The 16,603-nt window shown below is 51.2% G+C and overlaps 2 protein-coding genes across 4 annotated transcripts in view; one reads left to right on the top strand and one right to left on the bottom strand.

Annotated features, from left to right (window-relative positions):
- SYN3 (synapsin III) overlaps nt 1-16,603 on the bottom strand; it is a 540,064-nt gene that overhangs the window by 311,324 nt on the left and 212,137 nt on the right. The gene's annotated exons all lie outside the window — the stretch shown is intronic.
- Nucleotides 1-16,603, top strand: part of TIMP3 (TIMP metallopeptidase inhibitor 3) — a 54,745-nt gene that overhangs the window by 28,478 nt on the left and 9,664 nt on the right. The window contains exon 2 of the mRNA XM_004480814.5: nt 13,486-13,568. Coding sequence (XP_004480871.1) covers nt 13,486-13,568 — 83 coding nt within the window. The remainder of the gene's footprint in view (nt 1-13,485; nt 13,569-16,603) is intronic.

Consider the following 16,603-nt stretch of genomic DNA (forward strand, 5'->3'; position numbering starts at 1 on the left):
GACAGGATGCTTGTGCTGCTGCGCGGAGCCTCCGTGGCAGTGGAATTGGCTTAGAGGGCTGCCCAGTGTCCAGCACCAGGGCTGTGGTCCAGCACAGGCTCTGTCGATAGTGCTTCAGAGAGGAGGGCTGCATGGGAGCTTTGAGGGAAGAGGTGCGTCTGGATGGTCCATAAAACCAGAAAGCAGGACTCTGGGCTGGGAGAGCCAGATCGGGATCTGCGTGGGATCTGGAAACTGCCTGTGGGTCAGTCCATGTTCCTAATGCTTGGTGGTCCCACTTGGTCCTGCATTAGGAGGGGACGAGCCTGCACATGGGGAAGTGACTGGGGGAGCGGGGGTTGGGGTTTCTTTTGGAAAACTCATGCCATGTGGATTTCATCTCATTTATTTTCACTCCTTACAAATAGTAGGATGCCCACCTTTTTTCAGAATGAGGAAACTGAGGCTTGATGCGTTTATGTATCTTGCTCTCCTGGCAAGAGTGGGTGGGCTGGGTTTGGAGGTCAGTCCTCTAATCTGCCCACCAAATATGGCCAGAGTAAGGTTATAAAGACAGGCACCAGGCAGAGGCCAAGGGGCCGGGGATCCTGGGTATAGACAAACTGCGGCGATGTCTGCAGACTAGGTCTGTGCGTCAGTCCCGAGAAGCCCCATTCAGGCTCAGGTCCCTCAGGGAGCAGGTGAGAATGAGCAAAGGGGCTGCCTCTGCTGCTCTCCAGCCAGGTCTTCACGCTTTTCTACCCCTGTAGCCTCTGGCACACCACTGTGCCTGTCTCCTGTCGTTCCCACTGCTTGGAAGATCCCTCCCCTTGCTTCCCTGATCAGACCTTGACATGTTCTTCTTGGTTAGCTTGTGGCAGTAGGGGCTGGTGTTTTGAAGCTGGATGGAGTGGGTGAAACAGCTGCAGGGGACAATGGGAGTCTTAGGAAGTCTTCAAAAAATGCCAAGGTGAAAGAGTCAACTTCTTTCCCCCAACTTCTGTTTATTGGTTACCTACTATGTAGTAAGTATGGTGTGAGGTGCTGGGGGTACACCTGTGAGCAAAACAAGATGTGCTCCCAGCCATAATTTAGTGTGTATGTGGGGGAGGGAGGCAGGAGACAGTATTTGATGAGTGCACAAACATACTTAGAAACTGGGGTGTAGGAAAATATGTGATAGGAGACCTGTTCCCATCTGGCATGGGGGGAGGTGGTCTGGGAAGGCTTCCTTTGAGGAAGTGGTCTTTGAGTTGGAATGAAAAGGATAAGTAGGAGTTGCTACATAAAGGGGAGGAGAAGAGGGTCCCCTGCAGAGAGAATGGCTTATACAAAGGCCCTGAGACCTTGCAACTGAATACAGTTGGCCAGGGCTGCCGACTGAGTGTCCAGAAAAAGTACTGCTCCTTTCCCCCTTATCACTGCCCTTGGTTCCAAGGCCCCGTCACTGGCCTTCCCTGTCCTGCCCTTTGCCTGCATGGCGAGGTCCCCTCCACCTGGCCTTGAGAAACCCTGATCCAGCCAGCTGGAGGTTTCAATCCAGACTGCACCATCGGATGAGATTCTTAGACATTACCAGAGTTTGGGGTTCCCGCCATCTAGGGCCTGTACATGTCCTTCTCTGATACTCCAGCAGTGGGGCTTTTCCCTTCCTCTGCATTTCTAAAACATTTGGCTTGTCTGATTATTTCAGATTTGTTAAGGGTTGAGTAACAGAGAGAGGACAAGCTTTGCGGCCGGGCATAGTTGGATTTTTATGTCCTGGATGTGTGACAAGTTTCTAAACTGTCCTGAGTCTTGTTTTCTATACCTACCACATGTCAGTGATGAAATGCATCTTGCAAGTTAGTTTTAAGAATTAGACATAATATTTTGAAGGCGTGTCTGTCTTGTTCACAGCGGAGTTTCGTCACCTGACAGACACCGTGCCTGGTGAAGGGTAGGCACTTAGGAAATATTTACTGAGTGAATAAGAGGCTCAGACAGTGTGGACTGCATAAAGAAGCGCGAAGGTGTAGGTGGTCTTTGTCATCTTCATCGCCAACACCACCCCCCCATTCCACAGCTAAACCAGGGCAAGTGCTTAAAAAAATGCGGGGGTTGGCTTTACTATTCTGCCATACCCATGTTGACCAGAGGGGGCAGCAGCGAGCACTCTGTACCTATTTATTTTCTTCAAAAGGGCGGTTGGCCTCCTTAAAAGGCACGGGGACCTATCTCTAATCCTTCCTGCACACCCTCACTGTTAGCTGTTCCCTGAGAAGTGTCTCGGGGCCTGAAGATCTGGAGTCCGGGCCTCTTTGCCTCATGCCTGTTTCTATCTGAGTGTCCGCTAACTGGGTGCCCTGTCTGGGTGGGTGGAAGTTTTGGGAACACCACTTTCCACCTGTGTCCACAGCCTTCCCAACCTAAGCTCAGGGAAGTTGTGGGGGGAGGGAGCCTTAACTATTTAAAGAGCCCCCAAAGGGCAAGTTATAAACATAGCAGGGTCTCCTTGGCCATCTGTGCTATACAAATCCTCAAAGGCAGCGCGGACATTGCTGTTTGTTCAGGCCACAGCGAAGTCTCCTGCCCACCCCCATGCATTTTGGAAAGACAGTCACTGTCTGTCTGCAAAGGCTGCAACTGCAGCTCTGGCGTGCAAAGGAGGGAGGCCTCTTGCCCCGCGGTGGTCCCGCTCCTAGACTTATCCCAGAGCCCCTCAGCTCTCCTAGCAAACAGAATCCTGGTTAGAAGAAAAAGAAAATACTATGGATGGCTTGTGAGTTGTTGCCAGCTCTTTTGGTCTCACAAAATGACCTGACCTGAAAGCCCGGAGTTCTGGGACTCATTTGTCGGCACGGTATTTTTCTGGGCACTGCTTCAAAGGGGCTGGGGTTGAAGACCAGGCTGCTATTCTGGTGGCTGCTTGTGTGGGGTAAAGTTTCCCATCGGCCCCTGGGGAGGGGCTGGAGCCCTGGGGGATGGGGGGGTTCTCAGCCCCCTTCGCCGCGTCCGCCTGAGTGGCGGTGAGCAAGGAGGGCCTCTGACCCCCGAGCGGGCCTGAGCTTCCTGGAGGCGGGTGTGCACCCTGGGCCCTGGGAGGCACTGAGTGTGACAAATGGACCAGCCAGAACACCCAGGGTGAAGCTGCTTCACAAGGCTAAGGGAGTTAAGAGGAGGGAGGCAGTGGGGGGAGACAGAGGGTCGTGAAATCCTAACTTTAGAAATGGGGTGTAAATGGAATGGGACCATTTGTGGGTCTGACGCAACATGGGTTCAAGGCCTGGACTTGGGTTTCTGTAGACTTTGGGGGCCTCCTGTCTGCCAGCTGTTCGGGCACCCATGTGGGCACATTGACCCTAAGGGACCACGGGCAGGGACGAAGCAGTAAGTCCTCATCACTGCCCTCCAGCAGGAGAAACCCACCTGAGAAATGACACTGCCCCAGTGGAGCAAAACTCACCCTAATAACTGGGCATCCCTGCCTCCCCCAGGGTTTCTCCTTCACTTGTCCCTCGCTTTATACTCTGTTTCAGTCACTCAAGTGGAAGGGACGCCCTGGCTTCCAGGACTTCGCTGCTGTCCCTTCCTCCTCCAGAAGCTTCCCATTCCCTTGGCCGACCCCGTGACTTCTCAGGGGCCTGCTTGGGCAGGAAGTCTCCACCCCGCACCAGTGCACACAGCTGCCAGCCTGTGTTTCTGCTCCCACGGCAGACCCGAACTACCTGTCTTCTGGGCTCATGAGATAGAAATAAACTTCTTGAGGGCAGGAATCTTGTCTACCTGCTTACTGCTGAGTCCCCAAGACACAGCACATACTCAGATACTTGTGAGTGAATAGCAAATGACTGAATGAATTGATTCCAGCCACCCATGATGGGAGGCAGAGAGGAGGAAACAAAACCCAAATCAAGCCAACAAGTAAATGCCCCCACAACACTATGCTGAGGTGTCACAGGACGGAGAGCTGGGGCTGGTCTTGCTTTCCACGCCTCCCGAGGGCCACGGGAAGGGAAGGGAGCAGCTGGAGGCCAGGGGGACCTACAGAGGAGCCCGGAGTCTTGGCAGGAAGAGCCTTAGGTGGGGTCTCCCCTAGGCTACCTTTGGAGTCACCACTGAGTTCCTTTGGGTTGCTGAGCCTGGGCTTTCTCGTCGTTGGTGTTGACATGCCACTAGGGATATCGATACGCCACTAGGACCTCCTGGAACAGAATCCTGTGTCTCATCTGCCGTTCAGTATGAACTCGTATATTTAGGGGTTGGGCCCTTGTTGGCCTCTCATTCCCACTTTTACCTGCTTCCCCTTCTTTTCCCTAAGGGTACCCTTAGGAACTAGGACTCCAGACCCCCAACTCCAAGAGGTGAACCAAGAAACCACCCCTGTCTTCCTTTATGTTATTGCCTTTGATTTCCTCCCGCATCCTCATTCACTCATCCACATTTTTGGAACCTCTGTCACATTCTAGACGTGGAGGCAGATGCTGCAGTCACCATCCTGTCATGCAGGCCAGTGAGGTGGGGCACAGCAGGTGCCAGGAGGAAGGCAAAGGAGCTGAACTTGGCCTGGGGTGAGCTTCCCAGAGGAGCTGACATTTCAGATGGGTGGGTATGGCAGGAAGACGACAGGTGGGCAGATGCAAGGGGCGAAGGCATCCTCCCCAATGCAAGGGGATTCCAAGTGCAGGTCAGTAAAGTTGGGCTGGAGGCTTTAGCGTGGCAGGATGTGCGGTGGGGCCCAAGTCTCCAAGAGCTGTGTCTCCATGGCTGAGCTAGTAGCCCTGTAGATGCTGGGGAACTGGGGGAGCCTTGGGTGGGGATGTGGCTGGGGGTCGTTGATCCCATTTGTTCTTGGGAACTGCAAGGGGCTTGAGGGAGAAGACCACCTTACCCACTTTCTGGGCTTTAGGGCTTTGACATTCCCCACTGGGCCACCCTGTGCAGCGTAAAAGCTTCTGCAGTTCTCATCTTGCTTGGTGAACATTTTGGGCAGTTGCCTTCCTGGTCTCTTAGAAACTCAGATCACAGCTCAGGTGCCAGGTGCTCACGCCCCAGGTAAGTCAGCCCCAACCTGCCCTGGCCCAAAGGAGCCATCTCTTTCTCCCGAACTGCCTGTGGCCACAGGGGGAGATTGAGGATGGCTGCCTTTAAAACTGTTAGAAATTTAGCTCATGAATCCAAAGTCTAGGCATAAGCTTCAGAGGTGACTGACAAGCTTTGTCTTTTAATAGTTTAAAATTGAGGTCATCATGACACGAAGAGTGGCATGCAGATTTTGTTTTGTGTTCCTCTGGGATAATCTCAAAGTCCCAGGCAACTTGACCTTTGTGGACCAGTGTTCCTTTCCTCTCCTCTCTGGGACCTGCATTTCATATACAGCAGACATCAGCCGGGGCCCCTTGCGTGTTTACTGAGCCACTCAAATAGCCATCCACAGTGCTGACCAGGTGAGGAGAGCCAGGGCCCGGCACACACCCATCCTTCCCCTTTCCTAGGAGGCCCAGGACAGGGCAAGCTTAGCGAGGGTGCCCCCAGGACAGCCTGGCCTTGGGGGACCCCAGAAAACAAGGCAGGCACTGAGAAACAGGAGTCTCCATGCAGAGAGACTTAATATCCTCCTGGTTTTAATAGCTTTCCCTGAGATGGAAACTTGGTTGAAATGATTTGCAGCTCTCCAGATTTTCTGAGTGTATGTGAATTGGGGTTTATTTTTAGCCGCAGGGGTTTATTCTTTGCCAAAAAAACCTGCTTAAATAAAACCAAGATTAATATTTTTACTTAACGGAAAGAGTTAGTCAGGGCAAGCTTTGAACTGGAGACTCCTTATCTTGATGGGGAGTGCATTTGAACTGTCTGGAGTTGGCTCTGACATCAACAGAAGGGGCCTTTGAAATTGACAGGAGAGAACGGCCCTCAAGGGGAGTCAGGGTAGGATGCAGGAAAGACGCATTTGGGAGACTTCTCGGAGAGCTGGTGCCCACGCGGTCTGCCGGCTCCCCACGCCGTCTTCCTGGAGAGGGGAGAAGGGGGGAAGGGGGAAGGGGAAAGGGGAGAGGCGGGAGGGGGAAAGGCGGGAAGGCAGCCTTGGCTGTGCTCGTGGCCGCTGTGCTCGCAGCGGTCTGGGACTCTGCGTCAGTACTGTCCCCTCCCCACCCAGATCTGGTCCGGGATCCTGCTTCCTCTGGCTTCAGGTGTAGCAAACGGAGTCTCTTACCCGGGATGAGCATGTGGTTAGGGCCCCGATCAGGTGGCCCCTCCAGGGTGGCTTCCCTGTCACCCTGCCCTGAGACCAAGTGCACCTCCTCTTTCGCCATTCCGAGCCTCTGCTCTGGCTCCTGTTGCTGAGCTTGTCATATTTGATGACATTGACCTGCTTGCTGGCCTGTCTGCTCTTAACCTCTCACCTGGGAGCTCCGAGGAGCCTCATTTTTCTCTGGATCCCTGTGAGTCTAGCCCAGTGTTCAGTTGAATTGACGTTTATCTGACCCAATGAACAAATAATTGCCATTATCCTTTTTTGATCAAATAAGGCTCAGAAAGCCTTGCTCATTTGTCTGAGCTTACACCAGGGAGTTATTTATCAATATTTTTTAGCATCCTTCATGTGCCTCACACTTTATACATGAAATCACATTTAGCGTCCTGTATTCAGCCACTAGGTGTTAGGTGCCTGCTCTATATCAGGTGCTCTATTGGTTGCATGGGCTACAGCCATTAAATGAAACAAAAAACCTGCCCATGTGAGGCTTACATTCTAGCAGGGAGAGACATAAACAAGAAGTGAGTGGATAACATAGCAGATGGTGTTGAGTGCTGTGGAGCGTGGCAAGGCTGGCTAGGGGTACAGGGAATGCAGGGTGAGCCTCCTGATAAGGTGATACTGGAAGCAGGTGAAGGAAAGCATCGTGTGCCGGCGGAAGGAGTGCTCCAGACAGGGGCACTGCAAGGACCCCGGGGCGGGGGGCTGGTGGAGGGTGGAGGAATGGGAAGGAAGCCAGGGTGCTTGAGCGGCGCAGGCCAGACGTCATGTCCTGAGAGGGGGAAGGCAGTGGGAGGCCCAGGTGTGGGGCTTAGTGTTGGATGGGCTGTCTTATTAGACTTCCAGGTGAAAGCTTGAGCTCTCAGGTACAGGAGTTACAGGTTATAGGAGAGGTCTGGGCTGGAAACTAAAGCATGTGGGAGTTACCATTGGTGCAGATGGCATATAAGGCCGTGGGCTGGACTGACTATCGCGGAGGCCGTGGGTGACCTGGGCAAGAGCTGCTTCTGTGGAGCGGGGGAGACAGCTTGGGGGTTGGCCATCTTCACCCATTTGTGTGCTGGGATGGGAAGTGACTTGCCCAAGGTCACACATCCAGTGAGGGGCAGCACAGTGGCTTGCCTCCAGGTTCTGCTCAGTCTGTGCCCGGCGTTCATTCCAGTGTGTGGTGGCCGCTACTTTAGGGGTTCTGTTGTTCTGTTCAGCTTCCAAGTCTTTTAGGGAGGTTTTTGGGGACCAAGAAGGATCAACTCAGGGCAAGCCCCTTGCCTCTGCGCTTCCTCCTTAATTCCCAAGTCCTTTTCCTCCAACACGGACATCAAGTGTCCCCAAAGAGGCAGCCGATATTTGAGGGACCTCGGAAAGAGTAACTGGAGACGGATGTTAAATATCCTCAGGAGAGGAGGAAACACTGACTCACAAGACTGTAGATCATTTGCCCTTTTCCTCTTAGTACATTTAAGAATCTACAAGTAATCGCCACCAGCCATATAACAGGATCGCCTCTGTTTTGCTTCAGGGTTATAAAGTGCCTTTTTATATATACATTGTCTCCTTTAATTAATCAGTCTAATTAACTGCCACCTCACAGTACTATGAGAAACCTTAGAGATCATCTCTTTCTGTGATTTCTTAGGTTTTTTCCCTTGCATGAAAGCCTTACTAGAGAGCGCACTACGTAAAGCAGATAAATATATATGTACAAGTGATTGGGAGGGGTGGCTGGGATGGTGCCTAAGGGGAGAGGGGATCTTTGGGGGGCTTATCACAGGATTCTTCCCCCTAGGTACTCACTTTCTCTCTGACGGGGTGAGCACGTGCAGTAAAAGTACGGGCTATTTTATAATACAGTACACATCCCATGTAGAGATTTTAGGTGGTCTGCTTTTCCAGGGGACATCCCCCTATACCAAAAAAAAAAAAAATTTTTTTAACCAGGGTATAAAACTGCTCTCAGGGTCCCAGATCCTCATTTCCTTGGTTGGAAAATAGCAACTCCATGAGGTTCCCATGAGAATAGAGTGAGCTAACAGGCACGACAGTGCTTGGCACACAGTGGGTGTTCAATGAATACCTGATAGTCTCTCTCACCTTGTGTTGGCTTCCCAGCCTCTTTTCTTGATTCCCTGATGTGACGCCATGCCATGCAAGCAGCTGATGGTTACTTCGTGGGTGGGCAGCTGGAGCAGCCAGGGAGCCTGGCTGCCCTCCTCTGACAGCCGGAAGTGCAGCCTCTCCCACGGGAGCAGGAAAGGGGAATGGCCGTGTGGACCAGGCCATAGGAAGTGGGCCTGCCTGACTGTGGGATCCTTTGCTTATTATCTTTGCCATGAACACACTGGCCTCAGAAAGGACCATTTTTTTGTCATTGTGGGGATCAAGTGAGTATCAGACAAGCTGGATTGTAGGTATCCCTTCTTGCTCGTTTCTGGGCTGTTTCCACAAGGAGCATGTCAGCACTCCTGGGCCTTTCTTTTCCACCAGTCCCAGGCCAAAGTAGACAAGAGAGCCCACTACCCAGACCTTAATTACCCTTGCTGTCCTCCTAAAAAGCATACCTTAAACCAGCAAAATCACTCTGCAAGCCTTCATTGAATGCTAGCGCTCAACCAGGTGGCTGAATCCACTCCTGTGCCATGAGAAGATTTGTACTGCTCTTGACAAGATTCCCAGATGGACAAAACCTCGGGTTTCCTAGCCATACATTCGTTTAGGGAATGGATCCTTGGTCCCCAAACCAGCCAAACGACATGATCGCCACTTGGCCGTCCAGTGTGCCAGTAGGGAAGAGAGGTCTGGATTTGACTGAAGATGCTTAGGTGGGGGCGTTGAAGGAGAGGGAGAGAGGCACAGCCAGCTCCAGGGTGCCTTGTCCCCCTCTGAATATGCTGATGACCCGCAGATGTGCAATTTCTGGACCCGGACCAGTGAGCTGCACTGCAGACGGAATCCTGTTTGCCACTGGGAATATTTTTTGTTCAAAACTTGTGCTGTTTGTGGTCCACATTGTTAGGTATGGGGGGAGGGCAGGCAGTGTGAAGTTATGTTTCTGGAAGGGATGTGTGTTTGTCTTGCTTGTGCCAGCTCTTATTAGCCCCTACCCAAAAATATTTAATGGAAGAAAAGATAATTCTCTTATTACACCATTATACCTAGATCCTCAGGATTATGATATATATAAGACAGGCCTGTGTGTATTTACAGATTGGGATGCCAGTAGTATAAGCACGTACAGCCTGTTAAAAATATGCTTCCTCCTTAATGAATCCCTTTCTTGTTTCTTCTGACCTCCATATCCCCCAGAAGCCCAGATTCCCTTCCTGGGAGAATCGAGAGACTACAGATGGAAAAAGAGAGGAAAAAAAAAAAGAGGCTACAGAAGGCGGGAGGGAGGCTCAGAGATGGAGACTCAGGACGCGCCTCTCCTCCCTTCTCTGCCTCATGCTTCTGTACCTTGATGAGCAGCCTTCTAGCCGTGAACTTTTAAACCATGTCTCCCGTGGAAAGCAGGACACGAGTTTCTATTTCTTGTTTTCACCTCCCACCAGCCTCCAACCCAGTTTTCCAGATACCAACCCAGTGCACACCCATGTTGGTTTAGCCGGGAAGACGGCATAGGGCCCAGTCTACAGCACGGGGGAAATAAAGACAACCTGTGTCCAGCCCAGGCCATCTTGAAGGCTGGCTTCTTGCCATCATACCAAGGTGGAGGGGACTGCTGGACATGTTGCCAGCTCCAAGTTTAGAAACTGTCTTCCTGCCACCTCCCTTGTCTGCTCCGGCCCCTGGGCCAGCCAATGCCCCGGGAGAAACCCTTGTTGCCAAACAGAAAAGTACAAAATAGCACGCATTTGAATTGCAGAGGAGAAACTGAAATGAATAAAAGAAATATTAATTCAAAAACCAAATAGGTGGACTTGGGGTTGGCTGGCGATTTTCCTTTGGAAGGACTTTGTGAGTCTATTTGGGAGAGCAGCATGTTATGTAATTTTGGTTCCGTTTAGTGCAGTTTTGTCAGGAAAATACTGGTGTGGCCTCTGTGCTGGGTCATCTCTGCCTCAGTTGTTCTGGACTGTGACCACAGATCTTGTTTGAATGGTCCTGGCAGGCTATTCTCGGGGTACGCGGGGTGGGGGGTGGTTTGTGAGAAGATGATACAGGTAACTGCTCCACGTCTAAAAATACCTGGTGTTTGTTCTGACCCATCCCTCTCCATAAAAATTTGCAAGGCTAGAATCTTTTTTTATAAGTTTGCCTTTCTTCTCAACCAAGGAAACATCCCCAGTCATGTTAGAAGCTGGAAGATGCTCTGGGATTTAGTCAAATAATCATAGAATTCACGGCAGTGGTAGTGACAGTAATAATGGCTGCTAATAACATATGGGGCGTAGGATGGACCAGACATTGTTCTCAGTGCTTATACTTTACCTTCAGGGGAACGCTAGGAGGTATCATCATCATCCCCCTTTTACATATTAGGACACTAAGGCACAGAGAGTTTTAGTAATTTCTCCAAGGCCACAGAGTGGCAGAGCTGGATTTGAACCCAGACATTTGGGCTCCAGAGTCCATGCTTTCCAATGCTATGCCGTGTTGCATACTACTCCACTAAGTAGTATGTACGTCACATGGAAACCGTGTGACAGGCATTGGGCTAAGACAACTGAGAGACTGAGGAAGAAAGTGCCCAGGGGAGGCGGGGGGTTTGCCTGAGGCTATCCAGTAATGGTGACACTCTAATTTGAATCTGGTCTCCTGGCTGCAAAACCTTATTCTCTTTTCATCGAACTCTCCCCATATGGAAATGTTCCAAGCTCAGGCCATTTCAGGGTAAGGGAGGAGTTGGCTGACTGTGTGTGCAGAAGCTTCCAGAAGTGCCCAGCTTTATAGGACAGATCTGTTTATGACATGTTATGTCTAAATCAAGTCAAGCCACTTCTGAGCCAGGAAAGGGTAGATGTTGCTATTTAAAGGGACCTCTTTTGCCTCCCCTCCCCCGCCCCCCAAGGCAGACTCACTCCCTAGTTTAACTTCTGTGCTAATGAGAAGATGGATCCAAAAGAATTCAGGAAGAATCACTAGTAAAGTCCTGGCAGGTATAGTGTCTGCCCAACAGTTTTGCTGTTCCAACCTGCCTGCGGGAGTTAACGTAGAGGAAATAGTCTGGGGGCCTCTGGGAGGGTGGCTGCCTGCCGAGGATACTGTTGCAAGGTTAGACACAGAGGTGGTTGCAGAATCTTGAGGGAGCTTGGCTTGAGGTCTTGCCAGCCTCTCATTTTTATAGCAGACTTGGAAACAGCCTCTTGCCTCCTCCCAAGCTGAATTGCCTCAGCTAAACTGCTAACTTGCCAGCAGGCTCGGTGTTTTGCCATCACTGGCAAGGAAGGTCTGGAAGGGTCGTTGATTCATCTAGGTCTTGACTTCAAGTCTGACTGGGAGGGTAGGATACAAGCTCATTCGGGGAGGAATAGGACAGAATCCAGTAGGAATGAGGACTTGGTTCTAATCAGTGCCGATTAGATTCAAAGACTTGAGAAACATGGTGGGGCATATGCAATGGGGAAAGATAAGGGAGCTGCCAGAATTTCCTGTGAATGGGCAGGGGTTGGTTATGGAAAGGTGTTCTGTTTAGCAAACATTTACTGAGCACCTACTCCTTTCTGGGTTACATGTACCTTAAGGTAGGAAAGAATTGACAGTATCTTAGAGCTGGAAAAGTTCAACTTGGTGATTCAAGCCATGGCTGCCATACATGCAAAATCCATTCCATTTCTGGTCTGTATGCCATCATGAGTGTGCCAGCCTCCCTTCATGGAGATGCTATCTGCCCCTAGGGCAGCCCCATTTTTGACTGTCAGCTCTTGTTACTAGAAGACTTTTTCTTTGGTTTAGCCAATCCCTGGTACTTCCCAGTAATTTCTGAATTCTATCTTCAAGACATGTCCATTTGCTCCTCTATGTGCCTGATTTACAAATACTTGAAGCCAGCTACTGAGTGTGGCTTCTTACCTTAAGTAGAAAGAGAGGACACAGCACCTGTAAGTTTAAAGTCAGTCATTCTCCTTTAAGTTCCCATTGCACATGGTAAAAGTCTCTCTTGTAGCCCTCATTGTGCTGGGTCTAAGTATTTTAGTATTCATAATCAGCTGGTATTTACTGAGCAGCGCCTTCTGGGAGATGTGGTAAGAAATTACATGCTGTCTTTTGTTTACTCCTCATTCCAGTACTCTGAAGTAGTTATAGCTGCACCCTTTTTACAGATGAGAAATTCAAGACTCAGAAAGAGGAAGGGGCTGGCTTCCCTTCTCTAGCAGTTTCCTCATCTGCATAATGTGGATGCTCATACTACCCCTAAAAGGTGTTTGTGAGGAGTAAACAAGTAGGAGCACAATAAATGAGAGCTATTTTTATTGCTGTTTTAACAATCCTCCCATGGCCTGTCCATTCTAACTTTGGGAAGGATGATGATAACATCAGTAGCATTTATTGAATTTCACCTATGTCCCAGACACTGTGTCAAGAGTTTCACCTGCATTATCTTGCCTGATCCCTTCAATTCGTGAAGTGAGGACCCTTATTATCCCTGTTTTATGGAAGAGGAACTAGAGACCAGAAGCAAAGTTATTTGCCTAAAGGCCCACACCCATCAACTGCAGAACCAGGATCGGAACTGTTTAGTTTCTGCCTCCCGAGCCCTGCTCCCAGCCTCTCCCTCTTTCCCCACTGCTTCGTTGAGCAAGACGCTATTGCATCCCTTACCATCTGAGTGCTGGGTACCGAGGGCTGGAGCAGAACATCGACCGGGGCATGGAGGGAGGCTCCGGCATCACCGCCCAGAGAATATATCAGGAATTTAGGTGCACAAAGGAAGAGCTCCAAAGGAGGTGAAGGCTAGGGATGGGCCTCAAAGCGGGAGAAGAGATCTGGGAGACGGCAGAATTGCCAGATGGGCAGGAAACTCCAACGGGCGAAGAGGATTATAGTGAAACCGCAAATCTAAGAAAACCCCCGGGGGCGTTTCTGGGGCAGGCAGCTGTGAACATTTGGGGTAATTGAACGAGGGCTGCTTCCCCTTTGTTCCCCACTTACCGCACCCTTCCCTCTCCCTCTCATCAGAATTCCTGCTCTTATAAACACAGTCATCTCTCCTAATTGGCTCAGAGGTAACGAGGCAATTGCAGCCTCCACAGGGGCCGACAGGGCCACCCGAGATGCTGTCCCCGTGTGGTTCAGCTCTCCCTGACCTCCTGCCTCCCTCTGTCTTGCAGTGATCCGGGCCAAGGTGGTGGGGAAGAAGCTGGTGAAGGAGGGGCCCTTTGGCACACTGGTCTACACCATCAAGCAGATGAAGGTGAGTGGCATCAGCCTGGCCCCAGGACGGTTTCTGGGCCTTTGCCAGGAGAGTCCTGGCCAAGAGGGACAGGTCGGTTGGAACTGGGGTGTGTGTCTGCTCAGCTTCTAAGCCCCAGCCCCAAATCTTCCCTTCTGCTGGAGGGGGCGTGGCAGAGGCAGCAGGAAGGGATGGGCAGGGAGGAAGGGATAGTGGCTGCCTCACCTACAGTCCCTGCAGATGGGGCCACTCAGAGGCAGTTGTTAAAAGGCTGAGCTCTGGAACCAGGCCGCGGACAGCCTTGTTACCTGGCAACTATAGGACCTGTATCAAGTCACCACTGTCCCCCAGGCCTCAAAACCAGGGGGTCGGACGAGCTTGTCTCTAAGGGCTTTGCCGACCCCTGCCTCTCTGGGATTCAGCAATGCCAACAGGCGTGTGCAGTTGCCGAGCTCACACTTCAGCCTTGCGCCCTCAAGTCCTTACTTGAGGACGTGTGCTGATCACAGGACCCTCATTCTGAGATAGGACCTGCACACCCTTTCTCTATTTTTCCAGCTCCAATTGTCTTCTTGCATCCTGGCTCGTCAGTGAGGTGTACTAAGCATGTTCATTTTATTAAGCATCGTATTGACATCATGAAGCAGGTTCAGCAAGTATGCCTTGAGAAAAAGAATATAGGATTCAAAGTTAGAGAATCTGCTTCGTGGGCTCAGCTTGCTTACCTTAGCATCACCTCTTTACCTGAACCTCAGTTTCACCATCAGTTAGGACGTGGGGTTGGACTTTGTGCCTCTAAAACCCCTTCCAATTCTGGCCATTCAGAATTCTAAGTGCCCAAGGGCAGTCGCGGTGTTACTTTTAAGCAGCTGCTGGTGGCATGTGCTGGCAGTTGCGTTTACTCTTTGTCTCCTGCCAGGACTGGGGCTCCGCCTTGGATGACTCAGTCGGCTTAGCTGCTGTCCATCACCCGCCTTTGTAAGCACCTCCCTACAGGCGGAGCTTTGTGCCAGGGGCTGTGGGGGCCGCAAGGAAGATACGGTTCAGGAGCTGAAGTCAGGTCAGGGGAAGAGACACATATGCATGATGAATCTGCAGTCCAAGATGAGGTGTGCCTGGGTCCAAGGGAACTGCCAGCCTGTTTGCGTTTGCATCCCCAGCGGTGAAGGCAGGGCCTGGCACACGATAGGGACTCAGAGAATGCTTAGCCATGCAATGGGGATCTGGGGGTGAGACTCCACTGACCTGAAAGTTCCCCGGAGGAGACGAGCTTGGATGCCCAGGTGGAATTGAGTGGGAAGAGTGACAGTCCAGGAAAAGCACCTAGCCACCCCAGAGGCAGACTCTAGATCTCATTATTCCTGCAATCTGAGGCCTGAGGTTAGAGGTACTAATTTTGGGCAATCTGTTGCTTTGGATTCAATTTTGGAAACATCCACAGCCTTCTGCTTATGTAATGTCCAGAGTCGGCCCTGGCCAGTTGCCCTTGGCTGCCCCAGCCTGGTCATGAGACCAGCTTATGTCTTTAGGTGGCTGTGGAGCGAGGGGTGTGCGGAGGTGGGGAACCAGTGAGACTGACAAACCCCCAAAAACCTACTTTGCAACTTCTGGCAGCCAGGGAGGAAATGCCAAAGCATATTAGACAAAAGCTAAGGCTTGGGAAACACATTTGCCCACCTGTTGTGGAACAATCCTCATTTTGAGGCGCTTCGTGGCCAGCAGAGAGCTGCGAGGCAAAGAGCTGGGAGGCAGCGTCTCCTCCACTTACCAACTCCCCTCCTCCTTCCAGAGCCTGGGAGATCAGGGTGACCAGAGGCCCTTCCCTGGGGCTGAAGGTCCCATTCCCCCTTGTTAGGGTCAGCCCAGCCACTAGGGGTTGCATAGAGGCCAAGTGACGTTTCCTCACCCATCAGCTTCAGAGCCCACCATCTGCTCCCAGACGGGGGGCCTTGTGCTCTCGGTTCACCATTCTTCACTTACATTCGTGGAATCGAGTGTTAGGCCCTAGAAGGGATTTGGGTGCTGCTGATAGAGGCTCAGCGGTAATTGGCGTGCCCTGAGCCATGTGCTTAATGAATGGGGACTGCTTCCCAAGCTGTGAGTTCTTTACCTGACACCCAGTGCCTCCTGCCATCTTACTTTGATCGCCCACCACTATCTGATGCCACTTATAAACTCTGATCTCCTACCCAGCCCAATATTTGAAGGTGCCTAGAATTGGTCAGTTCCTAGCTGTCTGGAGAGACTGCTCCATCCTGCTGGTCTCCAGGGAGCAGCCTGCAAGGCAGGGAAGGTGTTGGCATAGGCGCAGAAGCGGTGCAGCAGTCATCCACCCTCCCTACTCTCCATACCTCCCGCTTCCTCTATGAACACCTACTATGTGCTTAGCACTGTGCCGCATGTGGTGGCTGCAAATGTATTTGTTTTTTCACTTGTTCTGTTCTTGTTTTATTTAATAGAACACTCCATACACATAACATTTATTGAGCATTTGCTATTTGCCAGATATCTGGCAAGCCTCTGCGTGGTTCAGTCCTCACAAAACCCTGTGAAGTAGGTACACTGAGGCTTGTATTTTACCTGAGGCTTGGGAAGGTTATATCATCAGCTAAGATCATGTGGCTAGAAAGTGACAAAGTGGAGCAAAACTATACGGCCTTTATCTACAAAGAGATAACAGAGCAGTGGAGCCCGTAGACTGATTAATCATTGCCATCCACTTTGGGGTTTTTCTCCTTAACCCCTGTTTGAATCTCTGTCCTCTGAGCAACAAAAAAAAAAGGTAAGCCTGCGTTTGTCATCTACCAATGTAACTCTTGACTTAAGACATCCTGTAAAGGGTGTAGCAGAAAACTCTGTAGGGGGGAAGAGGGAGAGGCCAGCAAGGGCAGCCGGCATGTATTTTGGCACTGGTCCCTGGCCAGCTTTGTTCTGGAGGATTAGAGAGCCGCCCCCTGAGAGTTCAATGGGGGTGAGCAGGAGCTCCCTTAGAGCAGGACTAAAGGAACCATGAGAGCTGAGACAGCCTGTCTGACCCCTCTATTTTCTCTTAGATA

This window comes from Dasypus novemcinctus, chromosome 12 (genome assembly GCF_030445035.2).
Source record: "Dasypus novemcinctus isolate mDasNov1 chromosome 12, mDasNov1.1.hap2, whole genome shotgun sequence".
Lineage (NCBI taxonomy): Eukaryota > Metazoa > Chordata > Mammalia > Cingulata > Dasypodidae > Dasypus > Dasypus novemcinctus.